A 24,060-nucleotide genomic window follows, 5' to 3' on the forward strand; every position below is an offset into this window, starting at 1 on the left:
TGTAAAAAAAAAAAAAAAAAACTAAAAAACCAGCTTATGCTCATTGCTGGTTTTAGTTGTTTTTAGCTTATCAAAGATGGTCTTTGATGGCCCTGACCCAGTTCTTGCTGGTCTTTGATGCTTTAGCTGGGTGGGGCACCAGCTGGACATGCTGGTGTGACCAGACAGTCAAGCTGCACACATTTATCTTTATGCATATCCCATGACAGCAGACTTAACTGATTTGTGCCCTTTCCTTTTCATACTTCCCCCTCATGACACTGTTATTTCTCCGTGCTCAAAGGACATTGATTTGGTTTAAATTTTACTTATAGTGCAGAATTTTTCACCAGATTTAACATGTATTTGCAGTCGGCACAAAGCACAGGCCTGTCACTGCGCAGTAATGTTGACTTAAGGTGTGCTGAGTAGCAGCAGCAGAGGGTCTGCACGGATCTGCATCCTGATGCCACGTCAGGACTGCATACGTCGGTGGGTGCATCCTGACTGAAAGGCCGCTCGACCAATCAGAAGGCGCCATGGAGGACGGTGGTTGGCTGTGAGTCATCGAGGACCGGAGAGATGACGCTTATTTGACAGGCGTCCTCAGCTACCCGCGTAGCTGTAACTGGCAGCCAAACTGTAGACATGTGTGGTGAGTACTGAATAAATTCTACATGTATATCATCCGCGGGAAGAATATCGCATTCCTTACTCACCGAGACGGCAAAAAAAAATCAAATCTGAAATGCTGCTAGTATCGTTGGGTTACGTTAAATGCGCGAGTCAGTTGAAATTAGCTCAGGGTGGCTAACCTGAGTTAGCGAGCAGAGCCTGGTGCTGCTGATAAGCTAACCAAATATAAACCGACCGCTGTTTCATTTTATTGTGTATGCTCTCTGTGTGTTTGAAGTAAACAGTAGTCTAAAATGATATCTGGGAGTAACGCTAAAATGTTTCTTCCTGCTAACGCATTCTACGTGATTTGCGGTCACGTTACGTCCATCACGTAACTTTCCACTAAACCTCTGTCACTCTCCTCTGTTTCTTGATTTAGCGTTAAATGTGTGAACGAACTATGAGTTAATATTGGCATTATGTTTTAATTTGAGTTTTCAGAAACGTTTTGTGCTTAAAAATAAAAGCGTGACCTGGTTGGACGTAGCACTGGTGTGTTTCATGCTGCACTAATATTAAACATTTATTGAGAAAGTGCCCGGAAATGATTTGCCTTTGTCAGTTTGGGAAATGTAGTTGAGATATCATGTTGTCTTGTAGTTAAGATGTTTTTCTTGTACATATCCCTGTCCCAAATTGTCCGTGACACCTGATAACTGATGCCTCTGTCTCCTTTCACTGTCACTGTAATCTCACCCATCAGACAAGATAGACAAGTTTGGTATTCTTAGGATATCAAATGCTTTTTTTATTCTATTATCTGTTGTCACAAGATGTCACTTTGCTGTTTGTTAAAAAGGTCACTTGTTTGCCTTCTTGCTTCAACTCTTTTCCTCTGTGATTTTTTCCCCCTCGCTGCCTCCCTCCATCACCTGCCCTTCTGAATGAATGCTCTGTTGACCCAGCCAGCCCCCTGGCTCTATATTTGCATTTATCTGTGAGTGCTTAGCTGTGTTATAGGGTGTTATTTCATGCCTCCCGTTTGGATAATTAAGGTGACACTCCTGTCAGTGTGAGTTATTCACTAAATAAAGATTGCACTGGTTGTGGTTGCCAAGTATCTGCAGGAAAAACTGCTGTTTATTCCTGAGATTCGTCATTGAAAGGCTTAAGTCTTGATTCATGTGGTTCTGTTATTGTGCAACAACAGTTTTGGGATTGTATACAGTCAAATCACAGTCAAATTTATGGAGTGACACTGTAGCCATCTTAAAATAATATGGGGGATCTTGATGATTTTAATGTGTAGTTGTACAAGTTTCTTGGACCAAGACCAAGACCAAAACCAAAACATCTTGAATGAGTTTTGATCTTTTGTTGTGACACTTACTCCTTCCCCCATCCAAGTCAAGAGATACCAGCTTGCGAAACGCCAAGTCTGTAGATGAATCCATTGTCTCTGAGCAGGTCCTGCAAGACTGGTTTCTAGTCTGGTACATAGTAGAGGCTGACATCATGAAGTAGTACATGTCCCACTTTGAATCTTTCTTAAGGAATCACATTACATTTTTCTTGGTTTCAGCAGCAGCCTTTACATATTTATTCTTGTCATTCATACAATCCATCAACTTCTGGTGGGATTGTATTGTGGCAGTATCATTTAAAGCATGTTTGATTTAAAACATTCAGCTTTTGCTTATAGACAAAGTCAAGAGAAGTTTTTTCCTGATGTAATGAATTAGTATTTGATTATTTTCTGTTCTTTTCACACATTGGACAAATTGTGATTTATATTTTGTATCCACAATAATATTATAATATTGTCAGCCATATCACCCAGCCCCAGTCATTTTTGTTCCTAAAATCCATATGCAGTGGTCCAAACTCATTTGGGTGATACTAGAGGTGCAAGGCTGCAAACAGCATTAAGCACTTGAAGAATCAGCAGCAAAACAGTGCTGACTCGACAGCTAGCTAACACTTAAACATGGATACACCTCTCTGGACAGGCATTTCAGTCAATCTGTGCTTTCAGCTGCACTTGAAAGCATGCTTCTAAAGGAAGGGGTAATGAACAAAAATATATTTTAGAGGGCTGAAATGATTTACGTAGAAACCCAGTGCTTAAGTTTAACATTTAGTTCTTTCCTCTTCCCAGGAATCTTTGCTTATCTCAACTACCATGTGCCAAGGAATCGCCGGGATATCCTTGAGATCCTCCTCAAAGGTCTGCGCCGTCTGGAGTACAGAGGCTACGACTCAGCTGGTGAGAGAAAACACTTTTTTAAAATCAGGCCTTTTTCCTTCACTGTCTCCCCACTGTCTGCCTGCAAGACAGTTTTCTCTGAAAACGCCACCAAGTTTATAGTATTTCTAGTATTTCACAAATTACTGCCCCACGATTATGTGGGATATGTATGAATTTTGGTGCATTACTTTTGGTAGGGGAAATGCTCGCTTTATCTTTTTGCGCTTCATCTTTTTCTCCCTACGCTTCGTCTCCTCCTTCGTCAAAGCCCTTTGGCTGAAATCATATTTGAATAAAATTTGAATATGGTAAAGTAAACACTGGGCGAGTTTGGTAAACAACAGTTTGTTTTTTTAATTATGAGTCCTTGAAAAATACCGATAAAGTTTGGAAGTTTTGTCTGTGAGAATGTGTGAACTCTGTATAATATTTTTCATACTTAAGGGCCGTTTCCTTTTTTTTATGATTATTATTTTGTTAGGTGTGGGCATTGATGGTGGCAATGGCAAAGACTGGGAGTCGAATGCCAAAACCATCCATCTGATCAAGCAACGTGGAAAAGTGAAGGCTCTTGATGAGGAGATCAACAGTAAGCCATGTGCCATGAGTCAGTCATTAACAAAGCCTTGTCCACCATGTCCAATATGTTGTCTTTGTTGATGTTTGTTTGACCTTCAGAGCAGCAGGATATTGACCTGGATGTGGAGTTTGATGTTCACCTCGGTATTGCTCACACCCGCTGGGCCACCCACGGTGTACCCAGCCCAGTTAATAGCCATCCACATAGATCTGACAAGAACAATGGTCAGTTGTGTTCAGAGATGAACATCATTTCACTCTCTTTTTTGGTTTAAGGTATCTGGATATCTTAAAGTTTTTGATAACCTTTCTGGTCTACAGAGTTTATTGTCATTCACAATGGAATTATCACCAACTACAAAGACCTGAAGAAATTCCTGGTGAGCAAGTATTTTTAATCAACTATTCTACATTTGTTTTCATCACTCCAACAGGAGACAGAACTAACTCTCGCTCACTCTCTGTCTCCATCACCACAGGAGAGCAAAGGCTACGAGTTTGAGTCAGAGACTGACACAGAGACCATCGCCAAGCTGGTGAAGTACATGTTTGACAACAGGGAGAGTGATGACATCAGTTTCGCCACACTGGTGGAGCGGGTGACCCAGCAGCTGGTAAGGACCTGCTCGTGCATGCAGCTGCTCCTGAAGTGATGAGCAGATAAGAGCCTGTCTGATGTCTGATGTGTTTGTTTTTGCAATGGACAGGAGGGAGCTTTTGCCCTTGTCTTCAAGAGTATCCACTACCCCGGAGAGGCAGTTGGCACAAGGTACCCTTCCACTGATGCTGTCAAACTGTTGTGAGTTATTGCAGATTGAAGTATTGTTGGCTCATAAAATTGTTGCTGTGCAGGAGGGGGAGTCCCTTGCTGATTGGAGTGAGGAGTGATCACAAGCTGTCCACTGATCATATTCCTGTGCTCTACCGCTCCTGTAAGTTTAAATTTCTGTATTTAGTCTTATTTGTCCTAAAGAGGTGTGAGTGAGGGACAATTTTTATTTATTTATTTATTTATTTTAAAGCTGCTAAAGACAAGAAGGGCTGCAGTACCCTACCTAGGATGGATCAGGACACCTGCCTGTTCCCTGTGGATGAAAAAGCTGTGGAGTACTACTTTGCTTCTGATGCAAGGTAAGCAGATACCCGTGTCCCTGCAGCCACCTTTTATAGGGTCCCAAGATTCCTCATGAAGCCTGCCATACGTCTCAGTTTTATCTGTGGAGTGTAAATCAAATGTTGGTGTTATTTTTTGGTTGGGCTGTACCTGTCTCAGAATTATGCCAGTCTAATTAAATTTGGCCGTTCAATACAAATAATCACAGATTTGTTTTGTTTTCCCTATAAAGTTTTAAAGTTTGAATCAAAGAGTTGCATGAAGTCAAGAGCGCTCACTCTGCAGCAAAGTCTGGGGACCAAAACATCCCCAGCAGTTGACTCCACTGTGATTAGAGAGAGAAAAAAAGGGTGCTGCAGTTGAAGCAAGCTCAGTTGACTGAGGGATCTCCGACTGACTATTTGGATCTTCGACTTTAAAGGGGCAGCCCTAATTTTTGGTCTTTCTCTCTTTACAACAGTGCAGTAATTGAGCATACAAACCGAGTGATCTTCCTGGAGGACGATGATGTGGCTGCTGTCTGTGACGGCCGGCTGTCCATCCACAGGATAAAGCGTAGGGCCGGAGACTATCCAGCCCGCGCCATCCAGACCCTGCAGATGGAGCTACAGCAGATCATGAAGGGTGAGTGGCAGGTCAGCCTTTGTGCTGTTAATTTTCTCCCCACCATACATTCCCCCTGACCATATTTGCAAATAAATCATTGGTGAACTGCCTTGTAATTTTCTCCTGAACCCTGTTATTACTGTGTAAGTCTTAATAGGAGATTGGCTGCTTATATAGCTGAGCTGGTTGTAAACGTCCAGCCCTTAGGCCATCCTTGTTATCATCCAGCTAGTTACAACCCTGCTGGATCAGTTGAACCCTGAGGGAAGCCGCTGCCATTTAAATGAACCCTGAGTTCCAGGACTTCATCACCCTCACTCTCCCGCTCTGTGCCTTAGTTGAAATATAGTGCAGTATGTGTTGGCATTATTTAGTGATACAGTGAAGCTTTTTTTGGTTTGTTTTTAGCTTGTATACTAAGTATCGTATTTTGAATACAAACAAATGTTAATGAGGTTTAAGTGTAAATTTCAGCTTTAATTTAAGAGTTTTTACATTTCTGTCAGATGAATGGTGAAGGGATTCTAGCACTTAGTAGTTCCCCTTCAACATTTAGTTCAACATTTGGGGAAATATGCTTCGTTGCTTCGATGGTTGATTCTCGTGTTTAAAAAATTGGCATGGACCAGTATCTTCTCAGAGTCTCAGCTGATTACAGGGAAACTTTTTTCAGCCAAAAATTACTCTGGTACACAACCTCCCTTTTAAAGGCAAATTGACTTTTTTTTTTCATGCAGATTAACAACAATATTACGTGTTAATTGGTGAGCTGAGAGGGCCAGGCTCGCTGTTCTTCTGTTTTCTGTCTTTGTGCTGAACTAACTTAACTGGCTGTTAGCTGCAGCCCCATATTTACCCTACAGACATGAGAGCTGTATCAGTTCTCTCAATCTTGTAATGAAAGTGAATAAATGTATTTCCCAAAATGTCAGACTACTCCTTTTAAGGGGACCATGCTGCATTTGATTATTCTACTGTTTTCAATGTTAATTAATCTGTCAAATATTTCCTTAAGACAATTAAGTCTTTAAAGGTGCAGTCAGCTGTGTTTGTGTGTGGTATGAATTTTTTTTTAGAGTTTGTACAAAACTATGTTAATATAAATGGAGAAAAAAACAGAGTGGCACATACTGAGCTGTACATTATTTCAGCCACTTAACAACAGGGGGCGCTCGTGCAAAGGACAGGAGAAAGGTCATGAATTTATAAAGAGAGAGAGGAGCAAGAGGGAGGATAAATCTGGCAGGGGGAAGAAGGGAGGGAGGGGTGTATTTGTTGATATTCTGACTCAAAATCCAAACAATCTTTCTCCAAGAAAGATAGATAGAGCAAATCCGTATCTGAGAAGCTGTAACCAACAAATAGCTAATTGGTGCAGCTCTCAAATCGACCGAAATGCACTGATCAAATTAAAAATAGTTTGCATTGTCCTGTTATGTCCTTAAATTGGGGGACGTTGTATAAAACAAATGACATGCTTTGAACTGTTCATTTAATGTGGATGTAAACACTCAAAGCTGAAGGACAACACTTGAACCTCATTGCCGTCAACACAATGATAAATGTGGATTTTTGTCTTTCCTTCTTGTCCTCCAACTCTTCCTCGATAATCCAGCAGAGGGCAGAGGTAAACTTATGTTGGCTGCGCTCGACATTCCTTTGTGGTCCTGTCATTACTCAGCCTCTCTCCTCCGTTTCAGTTTCTGGAGCCTTTCTGCTGAATAACCTAATTCGCATGACCCAAATTGCTGTCAGCGGCAGGCTGAAAAACGTTCGCATATTTCACTGTCACAGTATATTATCAATGGAAAAACACTATCTCCCTGATGCCTCATGTTTGTTTTCCTTCATTTTAAAGGATGATTTACTCTATGGCTCTGAACATGTTAATAAAACAACAAAAAGACAGCAACTCCCTACATTCCCAGGGAAGCCTAAATCATCACTAAAACACTGTAAAGATTTTCTTGCTCCTCCAGGAGCCTGTGGTTTGCGTTTTCAGGTACTTAATGTATGTCAACAAGACCCTTCTCAGACAGGCTCATGTGGGCTCACACTTTATAAAAGGTCCATCACTGTGTTCTTTAGAGGCATTTACCTTGTTGTTTTTTTTTTTTTTTACTGGTGTTGGAAATGTTCTTCAAATATTCTGATCCTCCCACCACAGGCAACTACAGCTCCTTCATGCAGAAGGAGATCTTTGAGCAGCCAGAGTCTGTGGTCAACACCATGAGGGGGAGAATCAACTTCGACAACAACACAGGTTGGTTTTCTCAGTGGGCCATTGATGTAATAAAACACATATAAATGTTCTATTTTCCACTCTGTCCCCTCATGCATGCTGTTTAGACAAATGCTCATATGTCTTCTGTTAAGGATTTTGGAAAAGGAAAGCACATATAAACACATTCAGTTGCCTGAATTTCACTGCATGTCACGATAATCTTAGTTTTAAAGCATGGGGAGTCAAGTTTGTATCCAAGATAAAAATTGGTGCTTTTTCATGTAAAAGCAAAATGTGTGAAAGTAACTCTTCAATGGCTGTTTTCTTAAAACATTCTCTTGTGGGCTCTTTGTGGCACTTTGTAATGAGGTGGAAACTAATGGAGCAGAATGATGGATCAGCTGTTTTCTTTTCAGTGACACTGGGTGGACTGAAGGACCACATCAAGGAGATCCAGAGGTGTCGGCGACTTATCCTTATTGCCTGCGGCACCAGCTACCATGCTGGGGTAGCGGTGAGTGACCATTAACCAAATGCTTTTTTCTGCTTTGGTGGAAATGCACATAATGGAAACATGCCTGTGTTGCCATCCACGTTGAATCCATCAGACTAGTCAGAAATGTCTGTATTGTGGACACAGGTGTGAGGTCTGTGCGCTGCCACATTCTCCGCTCTGAGCTCCGTTGGCTTGTTTTAACAGAATGATGCTGAGCAGTGCTCTGTTGCTTTCTCAGACCCGCCAGGTCCTGGAGGAGCTCACCGAGCTGCCTGTCATGGTGGAGCTGGCCAGTGACTTCCTGGACAGGAACACTCCCGTCTTCCGAGACGATGTCTGCTTCTTCATCAGCCAGTCAGGTGGGGAGGCCGATGCCATCTGGACTTGATCTAATGCACATTCCCCGCTTGTCCACTTTCCGTCCCTGGGAGCCACTCTGGCTCATCTGGACTTATCTCCCTTTGTGCTCATCTTGGGTCAAATTGTCAGACTCATGCAGTACAGTAGAGTTTTTTGTGTCTGTTCTGCTCTGCTGTACTCTTCTGAATGAGTGTGTTTCTTTGTGTGATATTTGTGACTTTCTAAATGTGAGTGTGATATTTCTGTGGGGGTTTGCTGTAAAGCTGTTTCAAATCAGAGTCCTGCATGGTGCAAAAGCCATTTCCTAACTGACTAATAAATCAGCATTGTCAGAACTGTTACATTGCATAAACTGTTATGTTTTTCTATTCTTGCCAATTCTTCAGGCGAGACTGCTGACAGCCTCATGGCCCTGCGCTACTGTAAGGAGAGAGGAGCTCTGACTGTGGGCGTCACCAACACAGTGGGCAGCTCCATCTCCAGGGAGACAGACTGTGGAGTCCACATCAACGCCGGGCCTGAGATTGGTGTAGCCAGCACCAAGGTGAGACTGTTTTTATGTATTCCAACAAGCTGCAATATCAGGCAGATATGCAGTATGATACAGTATCTGTACAACTACAAACGTGCATTTGTCAGATAAAGGGTTTTTTTGCACAAACTTAATCTTTCCCAGACTGTTGCCATAAAATACATATAAATACACAACTCTTGTCTGATGTTATGACAGTTTTAGTTCAACTTAAAACAACAACATCAACTTAAAAACAAAGCAAAAAGTTTGGCAGTTTTAATGTGAAAAATGCATCAGTTCCTCTTTCTCAAATGTTAATTTGCTTGTTTCTTAGTCTTCTGCTATCAGAACTGGCATATCTTTGTATTTTGAACTGTTTGCAACAAGAAAAGAACTTTGAAGACATCACCTCACCCACCCTGTAGGATTTTTTTTCTGGCCTCTTATTTACAAGCAAACAAAGTTTTAGGTCACTAAAACAAAGACTTTTGAAAACTGCTTCTTGGATGCAGATTTTTCAAAACCCCGGTGACTTCGAATGTGTGTTAACATGTTTAACAGGAGTGCTTTGGAAATGATAACGTCATGTCCTCACACATGCCAGTTGTTGCTTTGTGTGATGAGCATGTGCCAGAAACAACAGCAGCAATAGTGGTATACAGATTTGTTTCAGTTTTATTTGCACTGTTAGGTCTAGTGACTTCTGCATATCCTAACTTAGTACTGCTGCACCACTTCAGTGGAGGCATCTGCTGCGCCCAATGTCATTTGGTTCACGTCAGTGTCCACAGAGACTAGGAAAATTATTGTTAGCCTTAGTTTTAATTGAAGTAAGCCTGCCAGTTGTCTAACTTTCCACTGAGGGATGTTGCCGATGCTTTTGGACAAGACAGGTGACAACCCGAGTAGATGTATACAGCAAGCAGATGTTTATATGTAGACCTCCACATACTTGAACTTGTTGAACTTGCTCAGTTGAGGAAAACAATGTGTCCATTTTTCTCTGGTCATAAGCATCTGTCCATGAGAGCTGTCACGTTTTATTTTCAAAGTGTACCTCACATCAAATCAACCCCAAAATATTTGCACGTATATAGATGGCACTCAGGTTAGAAACATACTTAGATTTTGCGGTTAACTGACCTTTTTGTACCGAGTTTGAAGAAATTGTACACCACTTTGTTGCATCATCTCATAAATGAACTCAGCGCCCACTGACGCTGAATGAAACCCAGATGAAAACTCCATTGTGAGCCTGGCCCCGCCTCCTGGAAGCTGACATTTTCCTCCACTCTAAACCCTCGGGGAGTTGAGGAAGCCTGATATTCTCATCTAAACTCATGTAAAGCTAGGATCCTTGGTTTTCTGCCTCTTCCCCCCACCCACTTCTCAAAACCAAAAGGATTTGCCAGTTTGGATTCAGAGCAGAGCAAAGAAGTAGTGGAGCCCCGGCCCCAGCTAGCGAGGAGAGAGCGAGTGGAGCAGGTCCCTCCCTGCCCCAGCTCTTGGGCTTGGCTCAGGGAATCTTGCGCTGCTCCAAGACCCCAGAGCACGCCTCAGAGACGCCATCATTTACTGCTTGGCTGGCTGGGCCACACACCCACACCCAACTCCACCAAATGCTGCACAACCTAGCTCATCAAATCACTGGAGAACATGTATCGCACCCAACTGCTAAATGACCCAAAATCATCTACTTGGCCTCTATTTTCTGTGTCATGCTAATTTAAGTTTTCTTTTTTTTTTTTTGTTAAATGGAAAAAAGAAAAAAAGGGAAAGAGTTTTTTCCCAATCCCTATGATCATATTCAAGATTTATGGAATAAGCTGAGACGAAATACTTTGATGCTATCAAAAGGCAAATCCATCTGGCAGGACAACTGACTAAATGGAGGAAGAGTGGCTCTATGAATTACGCAGCAGTTTCTGTGGGGAATTTACAGGGTTACAAAGTTTGTTTTCTAGTCCACAAGTGTGTCTGTTTAATATAAATCTGTTCTAGTTTCAGCTTTATGTAAGGGTGGTCAACTTTGCAAGATAACGACTGACATGTCATGCATGAAAAACACTAAAAGTTGATGACATGAACACAGACAAACACAACAGTTTACTATGTGGATTAATATGTTGCCACATCTGACCCGCCTGCACAGACTGTCAGAGTTCTGAGGGACTGTGGTTAGCGTGCTGTCAGGAGGGGAAAAAAACAGTGTAAAAGGTTTTACAGCTATTTTCTTGGCCCTCGACACTGGCATTTCTGAGTCTGGAGGGTCCTATGAAATGACTTGGCTTCTCTTGAGCGCTGATTAAATTTCCCAAATGGGCATGGAAGGCTTCCAAACGTGCTCGGAGATGAGGGAACAGAAAGAGAGTGGGCGAGGATGACGGCAGGCATTAAGATGTGCTGGGGGTTTTGAGCGGTGACATTTCCAGAATGATCAGAGGGTGTGCTTCTGATGTGATGTTGTGTTGTGTTGTTCCCAAGTTTTCCAGGATGAGCAGCACTAGGTTTCGTGAGCTGAAGTGCATGCATTTTAATGCTGCTTGGCATTTACATAAACCCACCTCTCCTTCCATTTCTCATCTGGTGCAGATTATTAGCTGGAGACAGAGTACACTATCAAAACAGGGAGACAAGAAGCGCAGAGTCCAAGAACTATGCTGAAAGAGAGGCTCAAGTCAGGATCTGGTTGCTGCTTTATTCAAAATTGAGCTGCAAAACAGGAAGCTGCAATACTGCCTGTTGTGAGCTGATTTCTAAAAGTATAGTAATGTCCAGTGGTCCTTTTGTTACCATTTATATGTTCAAGCATGAGTCATCGGACAGCTGTTTTCTTTACAAATCTGTGGATGAGAAAAATGTGAAAATGTTACTAAGAAATTTGTAATATCATGCAAAAATTGACTCTCCTTTTCTTTGCTCTGCAGGCTTACACCAGCCAGTTTGTGGCCCTGATCATGTTTGCACTCTTGATGTGCGATGACAGGATTTCCATGCAGCCCAGGCGCCGAGAGATAATCCAGGGTCTGAGAGTGCTACCAGGTAAATTAAGCAGCAAATATAAATGTGTGAGCCAGGAAAAACCTGGTCACATTTAAGATTATAATATATAAGGATGGAAAACCAGCTCTCAGAGCGAAGATCAAGCACAGTACACCCAAAGCCTTTTTCACTTTCGTTGTTTGTTCAAACAATCTTCTCGGACGAGAGCGCTAAGTGATGAGAGTGGGATCAAAAGAACAGAGAGCTGTTGGATGTAGGCTCTCGCATGCTTCTCTGGATCTGAAGCATATGATGGCATGTCCCTAATGGTAAACTAATGAGGAATGTCTGGTCTCTCTGCTGCTCCCTGCCCAACATTATGAGTCCATATACTATCATGTGACAGCAGCAGCATGTTGACACGGTATTTTTGTTCAAGATTATGCAGGGTAGTTGTTTTTTTTGCACTTTTATGCCACTATTCAAAAAATCCTCAATCACATCTGTTTTTCTGTTCTGTGTGTGTTAGATCTGATTAAGGAGGTCCTCAGTTTGGATGATGAGATCCAGAAGTTGGCGCAAGAGCTGTACCAGCAGAAGAGTGTACTGATCATGGGCAGAGGCTACCATTACGCTACCTGCCTGGAAGGAGCTCTGGTAAGTACATACAACCTGTCATTTCCACTGGCTCCGTCTATTTTTTTTCCCCAATGTGAGCACTATTCAAACAGCCAGGCAGCTTTATTTATTTGACCTTCATTTGTACTGTGAGAAACCTAAAAGTTTGGATTTCTGTAGTGAGCTTTATTATAAATGATTTTCTCTGATTGTACATCTCACTTCTTTTAGAATAATAAAACACTGAGCAAACCAGCTTTAAAATCTAAGAAAAATATTGTCAATACAAAGATGGATTGACATGCTTTGAAATGTAAATCATGATACAAAAAAGGTTACATTTTCTTAACCTGTGGGTCTTTTTCATCCTGTGTAGAAAATCAAGGAGATCACGTACATGCATTCAGAGGGCATCCTGGCTGGAGAGCTGAAACATGGCCCCCTGGCTCTGGTGGATAAACTCATGCCAGTCATCATGATCATCATGAGAGATCACACCTACATCAAATGTCAGAACGCCTTGCAGCAAATTGTCGCCCGCCAGGTCAGAATCTATACACACCCCTAAAAATCTTATGTAATGAACATTTACCAAATATTGCTATACTTGTATTTAAAAAATATGAAGAAAAGATGCTGTCTTAAATACTGTTTGTAGCTTAACCCAGGTGACTGGTTCTGCAGATTGATTATTTACTCACTACATTGCTCAAGAAACACACTTCTGCACACACACACTTCAAAAGCTAACCTGCAATGCTTTACAACTGTGCAGCAATGCATTGTAGAGGCTAACTTAGGCCTGTGATATTTGCTAATCTGATCCACACCACATTTGGAGGGGTTTGAAATGTGATTCCAATTGAATTTCTACAGATACAACTGAGTCCAGACAAGTGTCTTTTTGCATCACTGCAACGGCACTTACACGATAACAACAATCCCAAAGTGATGGAAGTGAAGAGCAGATTCTGTGCTGCTACAACACACGGTGACTGCGGAAGTCTTAAAATGGTCTTAAATTCAGTTTTTTATGAATATTTGGCCTCGTAGGTCATTACATAGTCTTAAAGTTTACGTACTTTTTTATACTACGATAAAGAAGATTTATCATAAAATCAATCTTAAATTTGGTTAAAAATAATCTGAAAAGGTCTAAAAATTCATTTAATTCAAGTGCCTGATGCCTGTAGACACTTTGTTAGCAGAGCTCTTTGGGGAACAACAGTGTGGACTGATGCCAAAGGAGGAGTTCTGCACCGTGACTTTGCTGCGCAATTGTTTGGGGGTCAGAATGATGGACGTTCATTTCTGATGCTTCCGTGTTGGAAAGCCGTGTCGCCTGCGTAGCCACTGACGCCTACGTTGTTTCCACACCAACCCATGAAAATACGTTGGTGTTATCAGTACACATAAATCTGATCTGATCACTTAAAGATCTGATTGGAGAAACAAATCTGATTTGCTTGCAGTCTGAACATAGCGTTCGTCAACTCAGTACATACAAGTGTTCTTTTTTTTGTGCTGTCATTGAGTGCAGTTACATGGGCTTGAGTAACCTGTTTATGAGGCTTATCCTGGTTATGATCATATTCAGCATATGGTGTTTACATGAGCACAGATAAATCGGGTTATGCATAATCCTCATATACATCCCAGTTTCTTTTAGAGTTATATAGCTAGTATATTTGAGTTAGCCATAAACAGAATATGGTGTTTGCATGTTCAAACATAAACTGGATACTCCAAAAACCCAATCATAAATGGGTTATTCTTGTCGATGTAAGCACACACCTCGTGATTTATCTGGTCTGACGAGTCTACAGTTTTGCATTTAAATTTGAAACTCTCTTAACATTTGGTGACCAAAGCACATTTTGCATGTTAGGTTAATTTTCACAGTCCTGTCTGTGCCACACCTCTGATCCTTCACCTCAATAAATACAAGGGAGGGGTCGTTTCAGCATGACATCATTTCTGTTGGTAATCTGTTGCAGATGTGGGTTTAGGAGGTGTGAAAATCAACTGAGAAGTATTTTTCAGATCCAGGTTTAGGAGCACATTAACAGATGATTTGCCATGTATGATTTACAGGGCCGCCCCATTGTGATCTGTGACAAAGATGATTACGAGACAGTCAAGAACTCCAGCCGCACCATCAAAGTGCCTCACTGTGTGGACTGCCTGCAGGGCATTCTGAGCGTCATCCCGCTGCAGCTGCTGTCCTTCCACCTGGCTGTTCTCCGAGGTTACGACGTAAGTACTGTCCCTTCAGGCTCAGCAGTAACTGATAATCCCTGACCGCTTTACCAGATGAGATTTATTACCTCATCTGTCACAAAAATGCAGTAAAATATCAGTTTCTCAACTCCCACATCTCCACCATTTGCATCTGCAGTTGTCATTCTGACTAAAATCTGTGGAAAATGTGAGCACAAGTTGATTAAGTGAAGTTAAGAACTATGATTTTGACATGTAGAGGTGAAATGTCTAAAAGAAGCTGCACCTCATTTTACGGGAGATGTGTCGTCACACTCGATGTGACCGTAAGCTCAGTGTCCCTGATTATCTGGCTGCGCATCCTATGACTGCTCTGATGGCACAGGTACTGAGAGCCGCAGCAGGAGAAGAACAACATGCAGTGTTTATACGTGCAGATCACAGTGTTCCTAACTCACTCAAACAAGTAACCTGATCTGCAGTTGAAGCATCCTAACTTCATTACTCAGAACACGGTGGTGAAGGTGATATTGAGTTTAGCTGCCAAATTGAAAGGATTGCAGCTACATGTAAACACCTCAATGTGTGCACAAATTAGGGCTTGTCATTGGTTCTTTTTTAAATTTTTTTTAAGATAATTTTTGGGGGGATTTTCCCTTCATTTGATCGGACAGATAGCATGAGAGAGGGGATGACATGCAGCAAAGGGATGAGGGAGGAATCGAACCCATGGCCGCTGCAGTAAGGACATAGTTGTGTTCATGCGTTCGTCAGCGAACTCCCATTTGTCTTATCTTGTCCCCCCTCTAAATACGGACATTTTTGCAGTATGTTGCGCAGGTTGAGTGCACTATAAGTTGTTCTTTTCCTCAGGTTCCTCGGTTAAGTTTCACATTCACTGTGCTGAACTGTGCTGAACGGTATATAAATATACTGTATATATAACGATAGCGCTCCTAATGAATGGTCCAGTTCCAAAAATATAAAAATCAGTACATGGTGGCAGATGTTTTAATTGTGGCAGGCCGCTACAACTAAATGAATTTGTGGAAAACCCTGCAACCAGGCAATAATATTACCTTTTGACTACAACTGTCGGCCACCAAAATAACTGCAAGCTAGTTTGCTGTTAACTGGAGAAACCGCTGCGTTTTTTTTTTTTTGTTTTTTTTTTCCTTTTCAAAAGTTTGTTGGTTTCTCCTCTTTTGCTACGTAGCCAAGCAACCATTCCAAGAGCACACCTGCCACTCTCAAACTTCTGACCATTATGAGTATACCTTCCTGGTATTAATAGTGCAAGATATAAGTGTGAGCACACTTATGCATTCAAATTAGTACAGAAAAATGTGAACTAAGACACAGCACATTTTTAGCATTACTAGTATTATTGTTTCTTTTTCCATTTTTAGATGTTGCTTACTGTTTAAACAGCTGCTGTTGTATACTTCACTGGCTTTGCTGTATTGCAGGATTGCAAAGGTCAAAGTAAATAGCTTAACTGAAGTACAGCATGTTAATCCAGCCAGTGTTGATGCTGCTTTTAGAGCACTTCACTTCAGAGAGATTTCATGACAGCACTGCCCAGTTCGCTTTTGTTTTTACGTCAATAACCCTTCACAACCGCGCCAAAATACGCTGCTGTTTTTACGGAGAAGCAAACATTTATGTGCACACAGCTCTGTTGCACCCTCATCCTCCTTTTTTAAAGTATGTCCAAGTATCTTGTGTCTTAGTGATGAGAGGAGAGGATTTTGCAATTACAAGTCTGTCAAGCTGCCATATCACTGGCTGTTTTTGTTATGATTTCAGTCACTCGTACTTTATAGTTTGACAGTAACGTTTAGTCAACAGCGATAGCCCCGTGTTACTTGTTGTCCATTTATATGCTTCTTGTTTGTCATGTAATAAACAACCTCTTCTATTTAAATTCAGGTGGACTGTCCAAGAAACCTCGCCAAGTCTGTTACCGTCGAGTGAACAACGTCATTCATCACATAACAACAAAAGCCTGGCGGACGCACATTCAAACGCGTACAGACGGGGGGGAGCGTCTGTATGCACAAACAAAGAGAAGACAATGTCCCGTTTATGTGTCTCATATCACGGCCCCTTTTTAAATGCAATCTTTTACTCAACAGTTCTGTATCTCACTGTTGCATATTATCTGTATCTCACTGTTTATTTTCTCAGAAACCTTTTGGCATCGTAATTTTGTTAGAAGTTGTCGTGTCCGTGGTGGCGAGGTCTGGACTGGCACTGACATATCTTCCATTACTCTGGGTTTGAGAAGCCGTAGCAACTGACAGTGACTATTTAGGGTTTTTTCATATTTATGCTCAAAACTTGTTTATTTTTGCTGATTAGTCTCACTGGGAGCATCTTGGAGCTGCTGTTAGAGCATTGACTGACAGGAGTTGGGTTTTAAAGACCTCACTGGCTTTTTTTTTTTCTTCAGTGCAATGATTTATAGTTTAGTTTGGATATTTTTCTTTGGCAGCTAATTATATGAAGTGTCTTTACTTTGGTTGAAGTAAATGATCGTCTTAAATCATTCCAAGCCACAGGTCATCGCTTCTTTATAATTGCAGCGCAGTTTGCCAGTTTTGACTCAGTTTTCTGTCTTGGACTTTCTTCTGAAGGACACATAACTTGCCGCAGGAGCAAGATCACATGTTAGATCACAAGATCACAGAGGATTTTGTGAATACACTGCTGTGTCAAATCTTATAGAGTAGGTTACAAAAGCTTGTTACTGTGCATAAATGTAGTGATTTTAAACTCTGGTCTTGGTGGGCCTCGTACGGCAGTGTGAGATTTCTTTAGTTGCCATTCACCGTTTCTGCTTTTACCGTTCTCGGTACAGTATACTCTTAACACTATGTGTGCACATTTAGTGTTTGTTGTTCTATTAACCTCTGTTGCCTCTCTGCTCAAAAGAGGGATCTTTTTTGCTGCTTTAAGGTCTCCAGTTTACATTTAAACTCTAAACTGAAGTAATTCAAGTGAGATGAAGTTACTAACCTGAAATAGACGTTGCACCCCGTTGCCAGCCCACACCTTGCCACCACGACTACTGCAATATTGGGACCATTTGTAGCTATTCTTTCTGTTACTTTTGTTATATTTAATTTTTTTTAAAAGGAATTTTATATTATTGAAGTTACACTTTGATTTGAAATGTGAACTGTCATTTGAAATGTCCTGTCAAACCAAAAATCTCTACAATGGCGTTGACAGTTGTAAACCAAAACATATATATTTTATATGTTAATCCTATACTGTAGCCACACATGTACTGATGCTGGTAGATTATGTGGTATGAAGATGTTTCAAGGCCTAAAGGGGGCACATACACAGTCTCAAGGCAGTGTGTCATACTGTAGATGTTTATTTAGATAGAAAGTCAGATGCCAGCTGTGTGTGTGTGATTCCGAATGTCTTTGTTTCAAATGCCAAGGAAAGATTGTTGTACACACGCAATTGTGTAGTGAAGGAATAGGAGCTGCTTGTTTTCTTTTAAGTCCATCACATATTTTAGGTTTGAAAATATTTATCTTGCTTTTGCAATCAAGCCTTAACTTTTTGCATTTCTTTTCCCCTCAACATCGAGCTTCTCCTGAGCCAGTGAAAGGGTTTGAAAACTGGATGATGTTGTTAAATGTACTTTTTTTAACCCACTTACTGTACATGCTGTAAGCAGATTCAAATTTCTTGACTGGAGGCATCGAAAAAAGGGCACTGCACTGAATCCTAGCAACATCTGTTGGTTTACTGAGGGAGTGGGGCACTATTTATTAGTGGAACCGATGCAATAAAGTGTCAAGTACTTCCCTTTTTACGTGTCTGAGCTCATTCGATGAGGAGCTGCAGTTCAAGATGTGCATGCCTGTTATAGTAGACTGATGGTTTCTGGCACAACTAAACCTACTTCCAAGGTGCACAGAGAAGGGAAATATATTAAATGGGGTTGAAACTCCAGCAACACTCGTAGTATTTCGATCAAGTTTAATGCAAGATGAAACCTGAAATTTTGACCTCATGTCTGTTTTAGTCCCACATATCTTAAAATATTGAATAGTGTCAACTGCTCGATTATGTAAAAGATCATTTTGATCACACTAAGATCACTATTACTTAACACAATTACTCAACTAAATTACAATTAAATTAAATAAATAAATTACTACAATAAATCATGCATTTATTGGATTGTCTTGAATTTTTACTATAATTCAAGTAAAAAAAGGCTTAAAAATTTTTTAAATAAATTATATATGTATACATTTATATAAAATGCACTCAATCAAATTTAATGATCAGCTATGTTGTAATGTTCGTGCACTTTCACAACCTAATGAAAACGGAATGCGAAAATGTTTTTTACTTTCTTTCATAATGGTTGGAAGCCAAATTGTAATCTAAAATAAAATGTGTTTTTTCTTGAAACTATTTTTAGTGTCATCTGACTCCTCCGAAATGCACAGATGCATCTGATCAGATGTCTATAAGCCAATCACAGTGTTCGACATCATTTAAAGTGGACTGCGGTAGAGACACGCCACCTTTTTTTGAACAAGCATGGCCGACCTTGAGGACAGACGGAAGCGTAAGGCACGTTTTAGTCTATTAATCATATTGCTAAAGTACCAGTGACAGATATTTGGCTGATTAGACTGGTCAACAAAGTCACAATTATTTTATTAGAATAAAAACAAGCAGTTTTAACCTTACATTTGAAAAGATTAAGTTAAAAGTCTCCAAATCATTTGATTCATGTACATTATTTACAAAGAGTCTTGGAGACATTCAGGTGCTGCTTATGAGTGATGACAGATCCCAAACAATACCAAGTACATATATAGAGTAACCAGTCACAGTCTGTAAGGTGGACAGTAACGGCGTGATGCATCCACATAAAGTCACAATGGTGGAGACTCTGGGTCTGAAGTGACTGCACTGAGTCGACAGGGCCAAGATGGTCATGCATGCAGACAGTGAACATCGGCAGAGTGCAGGCATGGCACACAGCACAGACTTTAACCGCCTCACAGTTCTCCCTCCTCCAGGAGAGCAGCTGTTGTTTCTGAATGTCTCTGATGAAGCCCAGGCGGAGCAGCTCTGGTGTCCAGGTTGTCCCTCTTGTGAGAAGAGCACACCTGCCAGCGTTACTCTGAGAAATGTGTTCAGCGTCAGCATGGTGGAAAGGTAAAAAGCTAAACCGTTAGTGAAAACAAGTGCAGTTCTCAGAAGGATTTCATTGCACTGGCTAATCACAAAGATGGCTTTAAGAGCAGCTGCAGAGTAATTACAGAAGACAGACAAAGCGCTGAACAAATACAGCCTCCACTCTCCAACCACGGGGAGCATCATCTGAAGCATTTCAGGTAACATCCTCTGTGCTGCAGCCAAGTCCTCCTCCAGCACGCACAAACAAATCACAGCTGCTTCATGATGTGGGATTGATTGGATAACTGTTAGCAGCTGTTTTCACCACCTGAGATGGAGCTTGAGTGCAGTATTTATAATTTTTTTTGACACCACACATAAAGTACAGGTGTAACCAATAACACTTAATGATGGTTCTGTTGTTGAAAGGTGTCCCATTGATCCACCAGTAACAAAACCAAGAGCCTGAACTGGAGCACCTCAGTGGATCAGAGCCATTGTTTATGTGATGAACTACACCTGCGCTTTTCACCCTATTGTTAAGCCAAAATGTCGGCTGTGAAAATGGCTTTAGAGGAGGGAGAGATGTGTTTTGTTTCTTCCTCATTTTTGCCAGATATTTTTAGTATTTGCTCTCCATTTTTTTCCAGCAGACCTTTAGTTATTTTTAATTCTTTATTCTGTGATCATATAGGTATAATAAAAACAACATGTGGAATACATTTTAATCATAAGAAAAGAACGAGAACAAAAGTATATACATTAAATTAAAAGGAGGTTTCAGAGGCATTGTAGATGACCATGGGGCCTGATGGCTGCCACATTTGACAGTCCTTTTAAAAGCACAGTTTCATTTCATGCTTGGATTGGTAAATATTGGATTTCCTTTCAGACCATTTGCATTAATGGATATAAAACTTATAAACGAGAAGATTTAAAATGACCTCTGTCCAAATCTTTTTTCCCCATTTCCCTGTAGACAGAGAACAATTGTAAGCCTTTGACATCATCAGACTAATTAAAGCACTTTAATAAATGTTATACTTTTTCTAAGTGAAACCCCAGTGTTTGTTTTTTAGGGGGCAGTTCACCCCGTGTATTTTCATTCTGATTTCTTGCTCAGTTGCCCCTGGCCTTTTCCCCATATATTTGAAAAACAAACAAACAAACAAAAAAAAAAACAAAAACAAGCAGGTATGTCTAGGTTTTAAAGGGTGAAAGTAGGAATGGGTGGTCGAGGCAAAAATGGCCTAAATTAAAGCTATGCCAAGGTGTGTACCTGCAGCAGCGCCCATACTCCGTCCCCCCCCCCCATCAGTCAGTGGGCCACCCCAGTATAAGAAAAAGGCTGGACACGCCACTGAAGACAATATACCTTTATTTGACCCTGCTGTGATGCATTGCGATGATCATGCAGCGAGTTTGCGCCTGAGGGACAGTCCAGGTGTTTGATTGGTTAAGACAGGTGCACCAGGCAGTCCAGGAAGAGGCGGACAGGAGAGTGATGAAGACAGTGAGGGCAGGTCATGCTGAGATGAGACATGGTGGAAGAGCTACATTAGCTTAAATTCAGGAGTAAAGTTTATAGTATTTTCCTTAAGCTATCAGCTCGAGAGGTGCAATGGGATTCACTATCTTCAGAGTCCGAAACGCGACACGAGGACTCTCAGCGCGAGGTTAGAAAAGTGTCGGACTGTGCGCATTTTAGTCCAACTTTGGGTAAAGTGTTAGCTTGCGTTTATTAGCACGACATGTTGACATTAGCTTTAGCTGTTTGGATTTGCTGAAACGTGACACTAAGAGCTAAAGCTAACAGGAGCTGGAGTATCATGTGGAGACCCGGGAGGCTGACGGAGGACTCCTCATAGCTGGACGTGTTTGAGCTCTGGAGGGGAGACAGTTTGCTGGAGGGCCACCTGTCAGGACGTCTGCTACAGCAGCGGCTTGGTGGACCTTACATCACAATTGATGCTCAAGGTAAATTTGGATATTTATTTTTTCTCCTGAACAAGCAACCTGTGTTTTCATTTTGGGCCCCAAAGCATAAAATCAGGCCTGCATCAGGTACATTTTTGGTTTAGTAAACCCTTTGAAACCTAAGCAAAGTGACTTGATTTCTCTCAATGAGCCTGAAATTGAAATTACCAGAAAAAAAGAAAGAAAGAAAAGAAAAACAAGTTTCAAGAAAATTACCTGAAAATTTGCAACAAATAAGAAAAGCAAAGAAAGTAAAAAACAAACAAACAAGGAAATGACATGAAAAAAATTCCATAAATGATAACTCTGTAGCATAATTTTAAATATATAATTATGATAATTATGAATATAGTTTTCTCTGGATTTTTCTTCTTTCCCTAGCATTTTTTCTCAGGCTTTTATAAAAATAAAAAAAATAAACTAATTTCCTGCATTTTTCAGACATTTCTTTCCAAGTTAATCATTGTTTTTTTTTCTCCATGTGTCTGAAAGAAATAATTGCTCAGAGTCCAAAGGTTTTAAATAGTTGTGAAAGTTGTCTGAAAGTACCACAAGAAAAGTGATGTCTATCCAGGTTGCAAAGAGTTAATATTACCAGCTTCCGATGATTAGAATATGGTCCCACATACTACACTGTGCGTGTTATTTGTGTCATTTATACCAATGTTCATGGTAAAACACATGCTCCTGTTTTTCTGTCGCTTATGTGAACTGCTAATGAGCGTACTGAGTGTGTTTTAAAGGACTGGTCAAACTTTGTTTTTTAACATTGCCTTTATTGTTTTTATGCCATAACAAGCCCAGAGCTGAATCAACGAACAATGTACAAACATTAGTTCATATAAATGTATTCTGGTAGACAAAAACAGGTCATTCGTGAATTATCTTATATAACCTAGTTGTGATTTCTAGAAAGAGACATCGTTGTTGAGTCTAGTTCCATTATACTCAAGAAAAGACTGACATCTCTATAGCTGAGATCTCCAGCACTTGGCAACTCACACCAAAACAGTCTAGATTGATAAATAGTGCTTGAGGTATGAGGAAAAAATTTTTTTTATACCTTTGCACCAGCGATAGCCGTGGCCAGAGGCATTATGTTTTTGGGCTGTCCGTCCATACATTCGTCCGTCCGCTGGTGGTCACAGGTCAAAGGCCACAGTAACCTTGAATTTATCTCATTTTTGGGATTGTTATATCTGAGGATGGCCTTTGTTTTAGTGTCCTTTTGACTACTTTGACTCAAGAATGACTCGATTGGTGGTCAAATATGAAGGTCACGGTGGCCTTGTACAACATGTTTCAGGCCATAACTCAAGAATTCATATGCTCAAATGTCTTATAGCATATAATGTTGAAGTTCTGACATTTTATATTCAAGAGGTCAAAGGTCTACTGTGACATCATAATGTTTTGCAGTAACACTTTTTGGCCTTTTTGTTTAATCCAGTCTACCATGCAAGCTGTATGTGGGCCAGACATCTGTAAATTTGGTTTTAACAGAAAGCCAGCCTCATTACTCAGTTTCTGAGAAATGTTTTTTTTTTTAAATGTCAGTCATTAATCAGGGTCTATGGTCTGTCTCAGATTTTAATCTTTTTAAACTGATGAAGAACTCCACCCAAAGTCTTCCTTAAAAAAAATTATATAAAGGGAGACAGCACCCAGCAACACAATAAGCCTATTGGTTTTGGGTTTTTATCATACGGGACAAGTCTGTGTAATGGCTATAATCTGTGAAGTAATGTTTATAAATGTATATGTCAGACGTCTGTGCTGTAATGATTAAGGCAGGATGGAAACAACAGTTGGCAATTGGCTCAAAGCATCTTGCACTGAGTTTGTCTGACATGGAAAAGTCACTGAAAACAGGCCGATATAAAACGTCCCTGCTCACTGTCAACTTAAATATCATAATCGAAGTCTCTTTGAGACATTCAGAAGCTGCAGCCCGTTGTTCCGCTCCGTCCCATCCACTGTCCCCAAATTATGTCACGCATGCTTCAGGACGCCTTTCCTGCAGCCTGTCCACATTTCCTGAGGATTAGATGGTGTCTAATATTTTCCAAGATAGCTCACTCCATTTGTGCATGTGACATAATGCAACATATGAACATCTGGGATTAGTTAGCCGTGCTCTGCATATTTTTTTTCCTCCTTTTTCCATGACAGGGAGTCAGTGAGGTGCTCTGTGCTTTTTGCAAATAGCCAATGTACACTGGGTGAACCCGGTGATCCCAGTGGCAATATCAGTTGGTCTAACTCACTGTGAAGTAAAAGAAAATGGAATTAAGAGTTCAATCAGAGTGATATAGAATATCTTAACGTACTGTAAAATAAATGACATGTGGGAGGCGTT

At 40.8% G+C, this 24,060-nt stretch overlaps 1 protein-coding gene across 1 annotated transcript; it reads left to right on the top strand.

Moving 5' to 3' along the window:
* The first annotated feature begins 565 nt into the window (after window positions 1-565).
* On the top strand, window positions 566-18,394 carry LOC121944283 (glutamine--fructose-6-phosphate aminotransferase [isomerizing] 1). Its single transcript, XM_042488021.1, has 19 exons — window positions 566-634; window positions 2,756-2,863; window positions 3,327-3,434; window positions 3,524-3,649; window positions 3,746-3,804; window positions 3,904-4,038; window positions 4,132-4,193; window positions 4,277-4,356; window positions 4,447-4,555; window positions 4,999-5,162; window positions 7,312-7,407; window positions 7,785-7,882; window positions 8,103-8,223; window positions 8,611-8,768; window positions 11,666-11,780; window positions 12,250-12,377; window positions 12,715-12,882; window positions 14,433-14,594; window positions 16,491-18,394. The coding sequence occupies exons 1-19, from the start codon at window positions 628-630 to the stop codon at window positions 16,533-16,535; spliced, it is 2,049 nt and encodes a 682-aa protein (XP_042343955.1). The 5' UTR covers window positions 566-627; the 3' UTR covers window positions 16,536-18,394.
* Window positions 18,395-24,060: the final 5,666 nt, after the last annotated feature.

Source organism: Plectropomus leopardus, chromosome 6 (assembly GCF_008729295.1).
Source record: "Plectropomus leopardus isolate mb chromosome 6, YSFRI_Pleo_2.0, whole genome shotgun sequence".
Taxonomy (NCBI): Eukaryota; Metazoa; Chordata; class Actinopteri; order Perciformes; family Serranidae; genus Plectropomus; species Plectropomus leopardus.

Excerpts from the sequence above, each read along its gene's own strand:
- LOC121944283 (XM_042488021.1), top strand. Across the intron at positions 4,039-4,131 it reads AGCGGGTGACCCAGCAGCTG|GAGGGAGCTTTTGCCCTTGT; the intron begins GTAAGGACCTGC and ends TGCAATGGACAG. Across the intron at positions 7,883-8,102 it reads GCTACCATGCTGGGGTAGCG|ACCCGCCAGGTCCTGGAGGA; the intron begins GTGAGTGACCAT and ends TTGCTTTCTCAG.